The sequence below is a fragment of the Planococcus citri genome, chromosome 3 (assembly GCF_950023065.1).
Source record: "Planococcus citri chromosome 3, ihPlaCitr1.1, whole genome shotgun sequence".
NCBI lineage: Eukaryota > Metazoa > Arthropoda > Insecta > Hemiptera > Pseudococcidae > Planococcus > Planococcus citri.
Genome location: NC_088679.1, coordinates 76,805,903 through 76,824,942, shown reverse-complemented (window position 1 = coordinate 76,824,942; position 19,040 = coordinate 76,805,903). Strand labels below are relative to the sequence as shown.

The 19,040-nt window shown below is 36.6% G+C and overlaps 1 protein-coding gene across 3 annotated transcripts in view; it reads right to left on the bottom strand.

The window, feature by feature from the left end:
• The window catches only part of LOC135839371 (uncharacterized), a 74,788-nt gene that overhangs the window by 43,895 nt on the left and 11,853 nt on the right, over nucleotides 1–19,040 (bottom strand). Inside the window, exon 1 of one of the 3 annotated variants that reach the window (XM_065355363.1) lies at nucleotides 497–530. The exons of the other annotated variants lie outside the window; for them this stretch is intronic. Coding sequence (XP_065211435.1) covers nucleotides 497–515 — 19 coding nt within the window. The 5' untranslated portion in view covers nucleotides 516–530. Of the gene's footprint in view, nucleotides 1–496; nucleotides 531–19,040 lie in introns of those variants that run through there. 3 annotated transcript variants of the gene reach the window in all.

Below are 19,040 nucleotides of genomic sequence, written 5' to 3'. Positions count from 1 at the left end.
AGTGATGAATTATCACACTTCGAGATAACCGGTCGACGGTTTTAAAAATCTTAATTACCTACACTAACTCATAAATCTCTCGTTTGTCATTCGAGACACCAAGTCACGTGTTCGAATCGCGGGGCGATCACCTTCATCATCATTCGAATCCTTTTTCCTCCTACGCTCATTCTGATGAAAAAATGATTAGAAACGAAGAAACGAGAAAAGTCCGCATGCAGTCGACGCTCCAGCTGCAGCAGTCGCGTTATTGCATCTATGCAAGCACCTAACTACATATATGTATGCATCATCCAAGTCGACCTGCTTTACACACCTACTCGTACGTATGTACAAAAATATACCTACTCGTAAGTGCATAAACGCTAGCTAAAGCGATGGCACAGGCACACCGTCGTCGATAAAAAACAGTTATCTATGGTAGACTGCGTGTTGTACATACGTAAACACATAATATACCATGGGTAATTACTAATAATATAACATATGTACTTACTCGTAAATAGGCAAGGCATACCGCGACAACGCGATAAAGTATCGTATCACTTGGAAACGGGGGGAACAAAATCACGTGTAAAGTATTAACTAATTAGTTAGTCGACGGTTTATTGCTTTTAGCCACTGCACCGCTAGGAGTAGGTTGTTTTTGACGCGAAAAAATGCGCTGAGAAGACGAAAAAGAATACAATCGACATACATAGTATTTTTTGTGGCTATTTCTAGGTACCTACACCATTTATAGGAAAAAAAAACATTTGAAAAGCAAGCGAGTCATTGAACTTGGCGTTTGTTGTATGTTAAAATATACCTGCACCGATCGTGTGTAATTCGATCGGACGGAAGACGTTAGCGCCCCTTTCACAATAAAGTCATTTTATGTCAAATTTCCGAGCTTTTATCGATTTTTTTCAATAATTTTTATGTGGGTAGGTCTCGAAGTTCTCGAAGTGCCTTTTCAGGAGATAGGAATACTCAAAGTTTTGAAAAAATAGGGATATATCGCACCTTGGGCAGAGTTGTGAAAACGAAATTTTTTCGTTTTCGTTTTTCGTTTTCGTTTTGATTTTTGGAAAAATTTCGTTTTTGTTAAGTTATTTTTTGTTTGGTTATTAAAAATAACGTTTTCGTTTTGTTCAACGTTTTTTCCGCTATTCTTTAATTTTCTCAAATTTGGCCAATTTCAGTGATTTAAAAAAAAAATTAATTAAAACGATTGAAAACGTGAAAAATATGTAGAAAACTGATAACACTAGGCAACGGCATATTTTGTGTTCGGGTTGAAAATAGACTTAATCGATAGTTTAGACCCTAAAACAAAAAACAGAGTGGGGTTTTTCAATTTGAGTTGTTTTTGTAGTCAAGGAGAGATGATCAAAGTTGCAAAAATGGCCGTTTTTGCCCTATTTCACGAGTTTGTGGAGACATCAGTATTATGTTTAAAAAAAAAACAAGGTCATATTCGGATTCTACGCACTTTTTTAAGTAAACAATTTCACCGGATTTTTGATTTTCGAAGTTTCAAGCGCATACGGAAGATTTTTGTTTGTAACATATTATTTTAAAACTTGGAGGGAGAGCCTCGCCCGCGCGAACGCGGTTCCGAGTCACGATTACGTGGTGGAGTAACGCCAGCGTCGCGCGCTCCGAGTTTTAAAATATGTTACAAACAAAAATCTTCCGTGTGCGCTTGAAACTTCGAAAATCAAAAATCCGGTGAAATTGTTTACTTAAAAAAGTGCGTAGAATCCGAATATGACCTTGGTTTTTTTTTAAAACATGATACTGATGTCTCCACAAACTCGTGAAATAGGGCAAAAACGGCCATTTTTGCAACTTTGATCATCTCTCCTGACTACAAAAACAACTCAAATTGAAAAACCCCACTCTGTTTTTTGTTTTGAGGTCTAAACTATCGATTAAGCCCATTTTCAACCCGAACACAAAAAAAAGGTCAAAAATTGTTGCCTAGTGTAATTTATCCTCAAATAATAAAAATTTTCAAAATGTTTTCTCTTTTTTTAGAAGTTGCAGGCCCATTTTTCTACATTTTTGAGAACTATTTCCAGTTTTTGAAGGAAAAAAATTGATAACTAAAAAAAAACGAAATCCATTTCGTTTTATGATAAATATTGTTATAATATAGGTACTTAACGTTTTTGTTTAACGTTAGGTATGTCTCCATGAACCTAAAAAATATCGTTTTTTTTTCATTTTTCGTTTTCGATAAAATAACGTTTTCACAACGCTGACCTTGGGAGTAATGAGGTTACATCTCAAAAAAGTGAAACTTTACAGGAGAGTGATTTTTTTTTTTAAAAACTTGATTCTTCATTTTCATCAACTTACTCGTATTATTAATTGTGAGGAATGAATAGCACCCCATTTTAAAGATCTGGTATTGTGCCTTCATTTAGCATACAAACATTTTGAAAAATAAAATCTTGAAGAGGAAATATTTCAATGTTTGGAAAACATTTTGAACCTTCCAGTAAAATTGATCTAGAGGTGAAAGAAAGTGTCCAAAAAATTTCATGTTAACAAAGTTGTAGAGAATAAAATTTCCAATCGACATAATGTCGTTAGTTTTTTTCTAGAGTGCTTAGTTTTTGAGTTTTTCTCAAAAAACTAAAATTTCATTTATAGGGGTATGTGTGATTGCATTGGACAAAATACTGCAGTGAAGAATACTGGCCAGTAGGTATACCTAAACTGAACCTTTTTTCTTATACAGTTTTCTGTAATGTGATCGGTTTAACCATCTACATTACAAAACAATGTTATCGAAAAAAGGTTACAGGCTAGCTTTCTTCCTATTGGTCAATAGAAATAAGGGTTTTTATATAAATATAAGCTGTATCCAGCTTAGAAACTAGTCTTGTAAATACTTACAACTAAATAACATCTTCTTGTTGACTCGTTGGTTTACTAGGTATGGAAATACGCCATTTTTGGTTATATATTTTGTAGTTTTGACAGTGATGTGTTTTTTTCATTTCAGTCATTATAATGAAATGGAATCAAAAAAATGGTGGGAAAATGTCTATTTTGCATATTAGAATGAATATGAGGTAAAAAAAATAACGTAAATTGGCAGTATTATTAATAAATTGAGTGCTTAAAATTTTTTTTCTATAACCAAAGATGGCGTATTTCCATACCTGGTATCTAGTTCCTTAATTCAACTACTTGGGGGCCTTGTAGTACGTTTGTAGTTGCTTACCTACACATGGGCAAATACTATCAACTAACAATACTGGCAACTCTATTGAAAAATGATGTTTTAATCCTCCTAGCGGCCTGGCAAGTAACTAAATCCTATCAGAAGCATTCAGATTGGTTGAATTGAATTTTGCGGTATTATGATGTTTTATCAGTTGTTTTTTAAGTTTGTTGTGTGGTACTGATAGCCGCGAGATTTTAATTGACCAATCACAGCCCTTGACATGAATATTATTTACTTGCCAAGCCGCTCAGATAGAGCCCTTGTTGCGACAAAACTGTCCAATGTATTTTAAATGGAGTTGCCAGTATTGTTAGTTGATAGTATTTGACCCTGGTCCAGGTGTAGTTGCTGCTGAGTTCTCCTTTTCTCAGTTACATTACCGAACAGGCCATGTGGTACAGACGGATATTTTCCTCAATCTCTTGTGATTCAAATGGGCCCTATGGTATGTGCTAGTGGTCTGCGCAGGTCGGGTAAGCCCGCAGGCTAACCCGACCCGGCCCGAGTACTCGGGCAAAAAGCCCAACCCAACCCGAAAGCCCGAAACAAGCCCTACAGGCCCGAGCCTGACCCGATAATAATTTTTTTACATATCCAATAAATTTCGTTGCAACGTTGACATGACGCGACCAGATGGTTTTCCCAACAATAGGCATTGTTGTGACGTGAGCAGGTGCCACATAGTACGTACATTGACCAGTTAAATACAATTTACTCGAAATTTTGATCGAGGACATAGGTATTTGAGGAAAGGAAAATGATCTACGTTAAATTCTCTACAAGATGGAGTTGGTTTGAAAGTTTTCCGCGCTATACAAAAAAAGGTATAAAAGCTCAAAGTTGTAAAACTCTAGAAAAAATATTGTTTTATTTTGTATTTATTTGTAGTTAAATACAATTTACTCGAAATTTTGATCGAGGACATAGGTATTTGAGGTAAGGAAAATGATCTACGTTAAATTCTCTACAAGATGGAGTTGTTTTGAAAGTTGTCAGTACTATGGGGAAAAAGTTATGAAAGCTCAAAAGTCAAAAATACTGAAAAAACCTAAATAGGTTTTTTCAGTATTGTTGAGCTTTCATACTTTTTTTGTATTGTGCGGAAAACTTTCAAACCAATTCCATCTTTTAGAGAATTTAACGTAGATCATTTTCCTTACCTCAAACACCTATGTCCTCGATCAAAATTTCGAGTAAATTTCATTTAAACCCGAAAAACCATTTTTTCTCCAAAGGGTTTTCAACTTTGAGCTTTTATACAGTTTTTCTGTAGCGCGGACAACTTTCAAACCAACTCCATCGTGTAGAGAATTTAACGTAGATCATTTTCCTTACCTCAAATACCTACTTATGTCCTCGATCAAAATTTCGAGTAAATTTCATTTCAATACACAAAAAAAACCCAGCGCAGCGTAGCATTGCGTTGATTACTAGTTACAAACCAAGCCCGAGAAAGCCCGACAAGCCCGACGAGCTCGGCCCGACCCGACCCAGTTTTTATCGGGCTCAGCCCGCGGGCTTTCGGACAGGCCCGTGCAGACCACTAGTATGTACTTATCGCACTCATTTCAATATCTGAATGGGCCCTGTGGTACATACAGATATTACTCCCTCTCCTTGCAATACGAATGGGCCTTGTGGTACGGACAAATTGCATCATCCTAAGTATCCAGTCCGGGCCTACTGGAAGGTACGGGTCTCCTTACAACTTGGGGAAATCGTAGGCATTATTTTCAGTGGCTAAGTATGTAATAGGTCGCAACGAACTTGCAAACCAATAACAGACGCTCTCCCACATTACAACTTACACCCACATCGGTCAACCAGAGCCTCCATAGGCATCCCACTTTCCATTTGGTACAAACCAATAAAAAATACACTTCTTGTGACTATTTCTATCTGACAAACATTCAAAACAATCAAAACTGTTTTTAACACTTTGTATGTACAAAATTTACTCAAAAAAGGCGGAGTTTTTTGAGGTGTACCCTTATAACTCCAAACAACTTGCAATGTTGTTGGGATTTTGAGTTAGGCCATTTGCGTTTTTACTCGTACAAGATCTAGATAATGTACCCTACTCAAAGTGTTATTTTTGGTTGGGGGGGGGGGCATATACAAACCCCAAAAATGCAAAATTGTCAAAATCGATTTTTTTTAGATGTAACGTTATTACTCCCAAGGTGCAATATGTAGTGAAGTTTGAGTGACGTTGATGTTGAAAACTGCAAGTAATGCAAATTTAGAACTTTATTTTCGCTATAGTCGGGGAGCCCGCATGAGGATCTATTGCACCCCCCCCCGGTCGATCCACTGGGACAACTTTTTTCTAAAAGATAGCTCTTGAAAATCCACTTGTAGTTGACTTAGTAGCGTATTGAAATTAATTTGCAGAATGAATTTCGGCTTTCCAACTCAATTTGATGAAATTTTGTGGGAATTTCGAGCTTCAAAAATCTGCTGGAGGCTCTAGAACTGCTCAAAACGTTTAGAAACTGGTTCCAATCGATTTGGCATGTCGAAAATAGGGTATATCCAAAATAATGCGTTCATAATAAGCAGAAGCACACGTCTTGTAAGGGAATTAAGAAAGAGGGAAAAAACCCTGCGTGGTCGCTGGAAAAGGGAGCAGCACAATAATGTAAGTTGAAGGTGCTTCCACGTAGCTACGTATTTGAAAAAGAATTAATCGTAGTATTTCGACCTTAGTGCACGGGCATGCTTTCTGCTCGTAATACCCATTGAGATGGAAGTTAAACGCGAAATACCTATGTGGTCATGTACCGCGGATACTTGTTCAATATTTCTATAAACCTTTACGAATGAGGGATGGGACAGAAAGGCAGACTTGTATCAATGTATCACTATAAAAATTTTTATTGTCATACCGATAATAATAAAAGCCGGAAACCGAGATTCGATTACTCGAACGGTGTCCAAATTCAGCACGATGGTGAAAGAGTCACAGAAGAGGGGAAGGGGTCAATACGAGGTGGGCGAATTTTGATATTTTCTAGTCCAATGAGTTCGGTTTCATTCAGTTCGCCCATCGTACACAGTCACACGCACAAAAGACAAACGCTCCATATAAACAACCCCCGACGACCTTTGACGTACCCTATTATTAAACACTCGCTACGGTGACGAGGAATTTCTCCATAATACCGTACAAAGGTCGTAATGACGCGAGATTTTCAAATGGCACAAATTCCTCGCGTATAATAACCGCGAGCTCCGACGAAGATAGTGTTCGAAAGTCGGCACACTATCAATGGACATCACTTCTGTATCATGTCTCGTAAATACGTCCGAGGTGAGAAATTTACACTCTGTGCGAATTAACAACGGACTATGGTCGTCCTCTATACACGAGTTATAAAACAAATTGAATAATTTGCCAGCCTGATTAAGTATATACGAGTGGGAGGCTGAGGCTGTAGCTGGGATCCTTCGACAGGTGATTTTTTCTATTCTTCGTTCCGTTCGTTCGTTCGTCGTGTCGAAGCGCAACACGCGCTGATTAATTGATTTTTTTTCGCACAAACGTGACCGGTAGGTAGGTGATTTGAAGAAGGTGTAATGAAAAATATAAATCTACTTCTTCATAGGTATACCTCGTCATACTCCATATATACATACACACAAAGAGGTTACAATACATCGACAAGCCGTGTACGTGTGTGTGTTTTCTTTGAAACGTGATAATCGTTCCGGGTCCGCATGCAGATTGGGAGGTAATTCCGATACCGGCGATTGCTGCTGCTACTCGAAGTGGGGCCTTCTCTGCCCGAAATACCTGTACAAGTAGCGAGAGGTGAAAAAAAATCACCTCGGAGCGTTTGAATTTCAGTTTTGATATTTCATTTAATTACAACCTGCCAGGTTGTTTGAAAACCGTTTTCTTATAGTTAAAACGAAGCTGCGACTAAACTTCGGAAAACAATCGTAATTACAGAGAGAAATTAATTCGGCCCTTGGCTGCTGCTCTTTACGTTATACGATTACCTACGCCGAACGAAGGACGTGCGAGGAGTGACGATATTCGTATAAAACACGTTAATTACAGCCTTTTTCCTTCGACTTTTTTTTTTTTTTTTTGGAAGTCGCTCCGATGGTATTTTCTTTTTTGAAAAAATATCTTTCTACGTGGCGTGGAGTGTTGATTTTAATAAAGTGAAATTAATATTTTTGTCGCTTCAAAAATACACGCGCGGAGCAGGAGGAAGAACGAACTGTATAGATAGGGTCATTCGATGTCAAACCGCCGAGCTTTTTGCACTTGACGGTTGACAATTTTTCCAATATTTTATAAGTGGGTATGTGGGTAGATCTCGATGATAGATGAGATGACGAATGGATAAATCATAGTTATCAAAGTGTATTCGCAGAAGAAATGAGGATGCTCAACAGAGGCGTACTGAACGAGAGTCGACCTCCTTCCACTAGTCATAATTTGATTCACTTTGCTCAAAAAAATGTATATTTCATGAAAAACTTGAAAAACGCCCCTTAAAACCGACTTTTTGAATTTTCAAAAATTTGCCAAAAATCCTAAAGTGAACTTCATTACTTGAAATTTTGATTACGAGGGTTTTAGAACGTGCTCTTTTGATCTAGTCTCGGTTATTCAGATCTAAAAGTGCCATTTCGAAATTTTTTCTCGTTAAATAAGCTTTTACGAGTATTTTTCTCAAGGGAATTTTTTGGTTAAATTGGATGTGTTGCTTACTGGATATTTTTGGCAAAAAAATTTTTTTGACAAAGAGCAACACTTAGAAAAGACCAAAAACAGGTCCTTTTGGCAGTATTATTGACAAAAAGTGAGACTTTTTCACCCACGAGGTGTCTAACGAAAAATTTAAAAATGAAAAGGCAGGACTTCAGCAGGATTTTTGGCAGGGCATTTTTCGAACACTTAACGACTTCTTTAAGGGGGAAGAGGGAGGAAGGTTCAATATTTTATACGTTGATTTTTTGATTTCTCAAAGTGTCTACTGGTCCTGCAAGTTCTGCAAAAGTACTGCTTTTTGTTGATGAGTCCTGCAAGTCCTGCAATTGTCCTGTTTTTTTTCACTTTTCATCAAAAAGTCCTGTCTTTTTCAAGTTATCAAATTCATTTCTCCTTTTACTTACTGGAATTTTGAAAAAATTTCTTAGAAAAGGGCTTAATAATTATTGACGACTTGTTTACAACTTGAATTACACATTTTTGAGAGATTTTGCCTTCGCTTGCGTTGTTTTTTCCCAAATAGAAGACGTATTGTTTTTTAAAAAAATGTTCGAAGTTTGAATCAAAAAAGTAATCTCCTTCATGCGTGAAAAAATCTTTTTTTTACCTTTCAAAACATGGAATTTTTGAAAGTTTTTGGCCTCACTTCTCTCAGGCTCGTTTACTTTTCTTTTTTCAAGTTTGAATTTTTTTCTACATCGTCATTCAAATTTTAAAATTTTAATGTCGTTCAAACTTTTTTTTACATTTTTAAAAAAATGTGCGGAAAAACATTTTTTATTCTCCCAAGCCCAAATTTTACTCCATTGACAAGAACCTTAAAAAGTCAAAAATTGAAATACCTAATAAATGATTAAATTATATTTTCCACATCCGCTTGCTTGAAAAAAATCTTTGGGAATTTTAAGACATTAGAAGAGTGAACCTCTCCCTCCTCCTCCCCCTCCCTCCTTAAGAAATCTCAAATGTTTAAAAAATGTGCTGCTAAAAGTCCTGTTTTTTCATTTTGAAATTTTGGCGAGACACCCTCTTTTTTAATAGATTTTTACGAGAGGGACGGTATAAGTTGAGAACGTTTTTACCAGCTCAATTTTTCGTTTTTCAAATTTTTAAATTTGTTTTGAGCGTCTTTAATGAAATCATTATTATACCTACTTTTTCAAAGTAATTGTTCTGAAAAAAAAATGCAAATTTATTTATCGAAAATTACTGCAGTAGAAAGCGAAGCGAGGCATAACATTTTTGGAAAATGTTGAGTTTAGAATATCGAAAAAAGCGTTTTTACCATGATTTTTAAGCGTTTGCTAAAAAAAAAGTTGTTCTTTGAAAATGACTTATACAACAATGGAAATGAATCAATTTTTTTTTGTTTCATCACTTGGATTTTTTCATAGTTAAGTACGTAATTACTCGACTCGTTGTCTAGCTTTTTTGAAATGAGTTGAAAAAAAATCATGCAAGTGATTCGAAATATTATGAGACTTGATTGTCAAAATGAATCGGCCTTTTTTGTATTTAGGATCATTCCATGTTAACTCAACCAACGTTTTTGAGTCATGTCTTTCGATTTCGCTCAATTTTTTTTTTTACAGTATATACCCACCCAGTAAGTAAGAACCCCGTGGGCGGGTGGGGGGGGCTTCTATTATTTTGACATTGTCTCGAGCTACTCAACTTCAGCAGCCCATTCTTCCAAAACTATGAAAGTTGAAAGTTGAACTTTCAAATTGAAAGTTCAAATTTCAAAAGGGCGCTGTAAGTATTAGGAGCTACCGTTTAGAGTTTTGAAAAAATTTCCATAGATGTACCTTTTGATGCTTTTATGAAATATTCAAGTTTCGAGATGGGATCTTTCAATGAAGAGGGAGCACCCCCACCCCCAATTTTGGGCGAAACTTCCGAAAGAAAATCTGGGGCATGTGATGTATCGAATGCTATGTTTTTGGTGACACTGAACACGAATATGATGTCAGATTTTTGATAGGACCCCATTCATGGCTTCCAGCACCTCCCCAAAGGGGGTAAAAGTTCAAAAAAGTGTTTTATTCATGTGACACATGGAATAGTATGTTTTTGGTGACGCTGAACACGAATATGACGTCAGATTTTTGATTGGACCCGTCCACGGCCCCCAGCACCTCCCCAAAGGGGGTGGCCCCCCAAAAATGGCTACATTCGTGTGACATGACACATGAAATAGTATGTTTTCGATATCGCTGAACACGAATATTGCCTTAGTTTTTCGAATCGACTTCACCCATGGCCCCCAGAACCTCCACCAATAGGTAAAAGTCCAAAAAAAATGTAGGGGCCGTGGATGGGGTCCAATCAAAAATCTGACGTCATATTCGGGTTCAGCGTCACCAAAAACATACTTATATTCCATGTGTCACACGAATAAAACACTTTTTTGAATTTTTACTTCCTTTGGGGAGGTGCTGGGGGCCATGGATGGGGTCCTATAAAAAATCTGATGTCATATTCGTATTCAGTGTCACCTAAAACATAGAATTCGATATATAGTCCAGTAGAATTAGCATCGAATAGTGAATCTCTAGGTGGCAAGCTGATTTTTGGTATACTGGTCCATTTTGATGTCCTGAAAACGAATCCGAGGAGTCCCCTACTGTCCCGGGTGTGCTTTCCCCCAAATTGTGGATCTTAGCCCCCCAAAATCGGTTTTTGACTAATTCATCGAAAAATATTGACTCTAGCGCAAAAATGGTTGAAGAATGTTGTTCTACGTCAAATTTCCCATCAGATGAGCCATGTGTCGATTTTCCAGCCCCAAGAGGGGTGGACCTACGGCGCTTTGAACATAAAGGGGTCTGTAATAGCGCTATTACATTGATTGTTAATATTGGTCGTAATATTTTTAATCGTTTAAAAATGATATGAGGGTACTTCTTTTTGTTTTCCTGAGATACAGAACGGACTACAGCGTCACCCCCTCCCCCCTCCCCCTCACCATTCAGTTATCTGTCGATATAACGTACGTCCGGTGAATTGAAATGTATCTACAAAAAAGTGTAAAAATGTCAAATGGAATGTTGATACGCGTTTCAAACGCCAATTTTAACGAATCGTAACCAATTCTCCCCCTTTGTGGATCCCAAGCCCCCCAAAACTTTTTTCAATCCATCTACTTCAATTATTGGTCAAATTGAAAAAATTCTACAATTGTTATGTTCTAATCCATAAAATTTGCCATAAAATGAACCTTCGTTCATATTTCTCGCCCCAGAGGGGTGAGGAGTGAACCTAAAACATTGAATAGGTACCTACTTTCTCGTTCTCACAATGTGCAAATCTCTAAGTATGAAATTTCCGATTCAATCGCAATAGGAAACGTAAAAATTTGAGATTAGATGGGTACCTTAATCATTTAAATCAAATGTATGTACGTATAAAAGCCAAAAAAGGTCTTCGCAACATTTTTTTCAATTTTAGATTTCAACTTCAACGTGTTCCCCTGAAAGTCCAATTGCAAGATGATTTTCAAATTTTAACCACTGATTTAGAATCTCTTATGTAATTCTTTTGAAATCCCTTACTCAGTTTTGCTACAAGTTCACTCGCTAGTCATTTTTGAGAAACGAGTATCCAAGGTTTGGTTGTTTTGCAAAAAAACGAAAATATGAAGTGTGAAGATAACAAGGATTTCCCTTTCCTCCCTTCTCCTCAATTTTTTAGATGTTTGAGATGAAAATTATTTTTTTTTAGCAAGACTGTTGAAGGGAACACCTTTAAAAAGAGGTAAGTAAGTACGTAGAGGGCATTTCTGGTTAAATGTTACGAAATGAGATAGGGCCTCTCAGATAAATTTGGGAAGGTGGGAGGAGAGGAGTGAGTCTTCATCATAATGTATTATCAGACGAATTATTTGACTGCTGTTACGAGATGTATTTTCCAAGTGTTTAGATAACTCTTCAATCCTTCTCTATCCCTTTCCACCTCACTTTTTCACTGAATGTGATTTTCTGTCTTCGGTGAAGACTCCCTCCTCTCCTCACGCCCCCCTTTCAAATTTATCTAAGGATTTATATAATTACTTATCTACCTAATTTCAAATTTTTACGTTTCCTATTGCGATTGAATCGGAAATTTCATACCTAGAGATTTGCACATTGTGAGAACGAGAAAGTAGGTACTAGAGCTGAAAACGGTACTCGCTGACAGCGGGTAACTATCGTATCCGTATCGTAAATTCTCGCTACTCGGTAGTAGCGGGTAGCGAATTGAAAAAATGTCGCACCCGTTCAGGATATAACTAGTAGCGCATTGAATGCGTAGCTGGTGTACCGGCATGACATCATCATTGTCATCAATCATGTCAAACGTCAATCACACAATACGAACGACAGGTGTCGAAGCGTAACTCCTCCCACTTACGCATTATCAAATTTTGGGGTGCGTGCGCAGACCAAGTGCGAAAACTTTCGGGTTGTACTCGCTATACGCTACTATCTATATCCGAATCAACCCGATACAACCACTAGCGGGTTTAGCCGGTATTTTAACCAGATACCGGTAAGCGGGTAGCGTAACCGTTTTCACCTCTAGTAGGTACCTATTCAATGTTTTAGGTTCACTCCTCACCCCTCTGGGGCGAGAAATATGAACGAAGGTTCATTTTATGGCAAATTTTATGGATTAGAACATAACAATTGTAGAATTTTTTCAATTTGACCAATAATTGAAGTAGATGGATTGAAAAAAGTTTTGGGGGGCTTGGGATCCACAAAGGGGGAGAATTGGTTACGATTCGTTAAAATTGGCGTTTGAAACGCGTATCAACATTCCATTTGACATTTTTACACTTTTTTGTAGATACATTTCAATTCACCGGACGTACGTTATATCGACAGATAACTGAATGGTGAGGGGGAGGGGGGAGGGGGTGAAGCTGTAGTCCGTTCTGTATCTCAGAAAAACAAAAAGAAGTACCCTCATATCATTTTTACACGATTAAAAATATTACGACCAATATTAACAATCAATGTAATAGCGCTATTACAGACCCCTTTATGTTCAAAGCGCCGTAGGTCCACCCCCCTTGGAGCTGGAAAATCGATACATGGCTCATCTGATGGGAAATTTGACGTAGAACAACATTCTTCAACCATTTTTGCGCTAGAGTCAATATTTTTCGATGAATTGGTCAAAAACCGATTTTGGGGGGCTAAGATCCACAATTTGGGGGAAAGCACACCCGGGACAGTAGGGGACTCCTCGGATTCGTTTTCAGGACATCAAAATGGACCAGTATACCAAAAATCAGCTTGCCACCTAGAGATTCACTATAGAGCCTATTTTTTTGCTAATTCTACTGGACTAATATTACATGCCCCAGATTTTCTTTCGAAAGTTTCACCCAAAATTGTGGGTGGGGGTGCTCCCCCTCCATTGAGAGATCCCATCTCGAAACTTGAATATTTCATAAAAGCATCAAAAGGTACATCTATGGAAATTTTTTCAAAACTTTAAACGGTAGCTCCCACTTACAGCCCCATTTTGAAATTTGAACTTTCAATTTGTAAGTTCAACTTTCAACTTTTGAAAATTTCAAAACACTTAAAGAGTTCTAAATGCAATGCCCTTTCGAACTGTGAAATCAGTTTTGATCAAAGTGTCATAGTTTTGGAGGAATGGGCTGCTGAAGTTGAGTAGCTCGAAACAATGTGAAAATAATGGAAACCCTCCCACCCGCCCCCTGAGAGAGCTGGGACCAAACTAATTCCGGGGTTCTTACTTACTGGGTGGGTAGGTATATATTGTAAAAAAAAATTGAGCGAAATCGAAAGACATGATTTTCAAAATCGTCTTTTTTTGGTCGAGTTGACAAGGAATGACCGTTTAGTGACTAATTTTTTTATATCTCAATTTTTGACCATTTTTTTTGTCTTTTTTTTTACGTTGCCTACAAGTCTTTCGGCTATTTTCAGTTTCAAATAAACCGAATGTGAATTTTTTTATTTCAACTTTCGATGATTGGAGTCGAATTAAAAATCAGTCAATTTTTCTTTTTATTTTAGTATCAAATGACCAGGATCAGGGTACAGACGACCAAATCGGTGTCAATTTCGTCGCTATGGCCTTTTTCTAAAAATTTTTTTCTGGATTTTGAATGCTGCCGGCTCGTTGATTATTGCGGATCGTAGTATATTCGGTCTAAAAATAGTATCGCATGCGTGTTTTAGCACCTCTTTTGAAAATCGCCGATCATAATGATCGATTTGTGGAATGAGAGGTAGCGCACGTTCGTTCATTGAAATGGAATGGAAGTATCCTTGAGAACTGAACCATATACCTAACCGAGAAAAAGAATACACGTATGTACCTTAAGTTTAGGTATGCAGGTATTGTAAAAAGATCACGGGCTTGTGCCTGTTGCCCGGTGCCCATGTACATAAGTATTCGATTTCGTAGTATCAAATTATCGTATAGCACATCACAGCTCTTCGAATTGGTTCGACCTTTACACCACACTTACGCAGGTAAACATATACGTGTACAATACTTACGTATGTATTCGTACGAAGCTTCTCGTAATTATAGTAATTATCGGCACACATGGCGCGAAAATTGATTCATTCATGGATGGAAAACAATATCAAATAAGTAGGTATTTAATTAAGTTCACGTTCCGACGTCAGAAAAAATTTCGTAGCTTGGTTTTTTTCTTATGTGTTTTTTTTTTTTTTTTTTTTTTGTTTTCTCCAAGATGCTTACGTATACCTATACCTATACCTACCTATGTCTAATTACGCAAATGGTAAACGGAAAATGGTAGCAAAATTCATCATTATGTGATTAGGATTTTATATACGTTCGCTCGTCGATGACCATTGTACGGTTTTTTTCTTCTCTAATTGCGGGCATCGCGATGATCGAATTGTTTTATGGTAAGCAATTTGGCTCGATATCGCGAGTTAAATTACTAATATTAAACACTAAACAGCCCCTACAACGTGTAACCGATTATTTGCATTTGTAAATCGTAATTTCGTCGTGAAATATCTCTATTATTATCATTCGCGTATATACGTATTCTCGCCTCGGGAGGAGAAAACATGGGGAATGAGGATAGATTTGCGTAAATGGTTTGTAAAATCCAACTCAATGGATTCGAGGCTCGATCATATTAGGGGGAAATTTAGTGATGGAAAATTTTCACTATAATTAAATATTGTAAAAATTACGTTTGAACTAAGAAATAATTTCCATATCGATGGTCGAGATGCTAATTGTTAATTTAAGTACGAAAATATACACGTTCGATTTACGTTGGTTACTGCAGCATCGAATGTTCTTTCGGCAGCAACGTCAGAGAATCGCGAAATTAACTAAACAAATTGCATTTTATTATGATGATGAAGAAGAAGGAGAAAAAAAATTGCTTATGTACGAAATGTTCGAGTTGGACGCGATGTATGTTTCTTTTTTTTTTATTTATAATTTTAAATATATCACTACACGGTTACACGGTACACAGTACACACCCATAAAACGTATGTACAAACCAGCCAATAGAAACACTCGTTACTGGTATACGTACGATTTCGACTTACGTAATTTTATTATTCGGCGGCGCGATCGCGAGATTCTTGGAACTGCAGTATTTTGCAGGGTTGAGGAAAAACTATGTACAATGCACCTGATCGTACGTTTATATGGTGGCGTGATAAGACAGCTCGTGCCACGTTTATACGTTTTGCCAAGACGGCAAATTTTTCTGTATTCCCGTTAGGCACCCAGCTATGTAGCTACTGCTACACCTACCTGGCTTGTTTGTCGTAATGTAAATTGGCTCGATTGTAATTTGTAATATCAAATTGTGTCGATTTCAATGCACAACACACATTGTAGACGCGATGTCGACGATGTTCTAATTTATGTGTAAATTTTTTTGGACTCGAAATGATATTCGAGAGTGTAGCAATGATAATGAAACGTTTGCACGAGTGTTTAATACGAGTAAAGCCAATCCTTCTTAAATGGGTGGAATTTTCTCAAAATTTATCGCAAATTACGATCGAACAGACTAGAATTTTTATCGAATACACCTATAGTTTCGCGATGGTGAAAATGATAAAGAATTTGATAATAGAATACGACGACTGGCGTATAGCTTCTGTAGAATGAAAAATTTACCTATGCAGCATTTTACGGAAGGAAATATGCGGAGTTGTTGATTTGTACAGGGTGTTCCGAAAATCGTCTGCTAAAATTCAACTGTGGACACTTCGACAGTATTCGAGGAGACGAATAAAAAACGTTATTATGACTGGAATTTACTCATATGTGATCTGTCACGAGAAAACCAACTTGGTGTTCAAAAAATCGATATCTTTTTTATGGTGGATATTAGTAGTACTCAAGAGTGCTGAATCCGACTGTGGGGGTTGAAACGTTCGCGAACGATTCTCTTGACCCTAAATCTGAGGTCAAAAAAATAGAGCAACCACAGTAAAAATTGAAATTTTTTTTTTTTTTGATTTTCTTGAAAGGTATGTTCTGGGGAGTCGAAATGCAAATTTTTGCAACAATCGGCCCACATTTGGAGGATTTGTGCCATATTTTGAAATTTGAGTAAGGCTTGAGTTGGAAAAATCAACTCTTTTCACCTTGAACAAATTTGTTAAGAAACGTGATAAATTTAATAATAATAACTTATTCTTTATTAATAATTCATACTCGGGTAGTTTTTGCAACATTTTTGGCAAAAAATTCAAAAAAATCAAAAAAATTGATTTTGGGAAATTTCGATTATTGGACTTGGCAACCTTGAATTTGATGATTCTGAAAAAAAAAATATCGGGTAATGTTGGCACTCATGGGGGCCAAAAGTGGTGCAAGTTTCATGGACCTACAAATTTTAGATCACCTGATACATAGACTCAAAACTTCAAATGCCTTTCCTGTAAAATTTATGTTTTGGACACTGTGTTGGTTTTCTCGTAACAGATCACATATTTTGAAAAAAATCATCAAAAACAAGAAAATGTTTGAACCGTTCAAATGATGTCCATAATCCATGTTGCTCGAGTGAACGAACAAAAAATGTCATTATAACAAATTTTTCATCTTCAAAATTGAAAGGGCTAATTTGATTCAAAAAATTTACAAATTTGGAATCCTTCACATTTATAGAATTTCAAAGGGTGTTTCCAAGTGAAATTGGTGAAATGTCCCTATCCTCGGATTTTTGAAATTACCTTTAATAAAATGTTGGAGCCAAAAAAATTCCACAACCTCACCCCCTTGCCCACAAGATTGACAATTTGGGTATCGTTATCGTATGAATTGAACTCGCTGAACTCGAATATGAAGTTGAATTTGCAGTTGGACCCTCCTAAGGGTCACATTGGGGGGAGGGTTATGCCCAAAAAATTAGATTTTTCGTGAAAAATGCTTCTCATGTCTCCTCCATTATATTTTGGGTGAATTCAAAATTTTTTATTCAAAACTCGATGAAGTATGATCTTTCCCTCTGGTTGGCAAGGGGGTAAGATTGGGGGGGGGGTACCCGGGAATACTTACCCTTTTCAAATTGTGTTTGCGCCTTCAATTTTGAAGATAGGCAATTTGTCATAATACGTATCATATTTTTGTGTTCGTCCATTTTAGCTCTGTAGATTATTGAAGTCATTTTAATGATGCAAACATTTTCTTACTAAGTATCTATAAATTGAAGAAGTTACATCATTTTTGGGCAAAAATTTACCAATTTTGAAAAATTCCGCAAAAATGAGAAAATGTTTGGATCATATTTTAAGTTATTTTGAGTCGACGAGCAAAAAAAGTTATTACGAGAAATTGCCTATCTTCAAAACAAAAGGGGCGGACATAATCTGAAAATTTAAAATTTTCAAAATCCAGGACATAACAAATTTGAAAATTTGGAATTAAGTTTAGCCCTTCACAAAACAGGCAACTAGTCATAATAAGGTTTTTTGTTCTTCTCCTCGAATACCATCCAAAGTTTAATTTTGGCATCCGATTTCCGGAACACCCTGTATTGCATTCAAACACTTGAGATTGTACTACTGATGAGTAAGTTAAATTGATTGAGTAAGATCGCGGAAAAACCTGTGGGATAGATGCATTAAAAGAAAATGAAATTATTATTGAAAGATACGTCGTCATGTTATCATGTGTAGTAAAATATTGTGTAAACCATCAACAATGTTGTATGTACATCGTGTTACCTGTTCGAGTACATAAGACAGTGCTACCCATTTTTTTTCTGAACTATTCAAGTAGGTACTCCAAATTATCAGTACAGTCGAATAAGTTAATCAAAGTAGGTAATCCGAGAAAATTTAGACGAGTAAGAAGGCGCACGTACTACATAAATCGTAATTAAATTTGCACAAAGTATGGATTACACCTAAAGGCGATGTCGCGGTAATTCCTTTTGAAATGTGTGTTTGATCTTTGATCAGAGCCTAACTCTTCAAATTTTCAAAATTTTATTACCTGGTGTTAATTTGTTTGAAAATAATCTTGCTTACGTTAGTGGAAATAGTATACTGAGTCATCGGTCTGTGTGATTGTAATAAAATACAGTTTGTTTTCACGTGGTATGGCTGTTTTCGACGAATTTTTCGCTTACCCTGACTTTTTCATGGGGTAGTTGAAATTTTTTCAAAAATGAGTTTTCGTTGACAAGTATTTTGAAAAAAACAAAAACAAAAAACATTGGAAAGCGACATTTTTTGTATGGCTTTACCTTCCCACTGCCTGCTTGCCTTTGGAATACTATAAATTAAGGCGAAATGAAATATTTTTACTCCAAATATCCTCGTAAAATCCAAATTTTGTGATATGTTGGTACGTAGGTAGGTATATACATATTTGTTTTGAACATTTTTCAATCTTGATGCTTTGGTGAAAGAAGGAGAAAAAGATGAAAAATACTGACTCTGAGAATTAAAAATTTGAGGACTGTTTTTCTGAGGTCTTCAAGCTAACGTTTTTTTTTTTTGCTAGGTGGTCTCTGATATTAATGAACGTGCATTAGGGTGGATAGCGAAAAAAAATGTCGGGTAATTTTGACCAAATTTGGCGAAGGATTTCATCTAG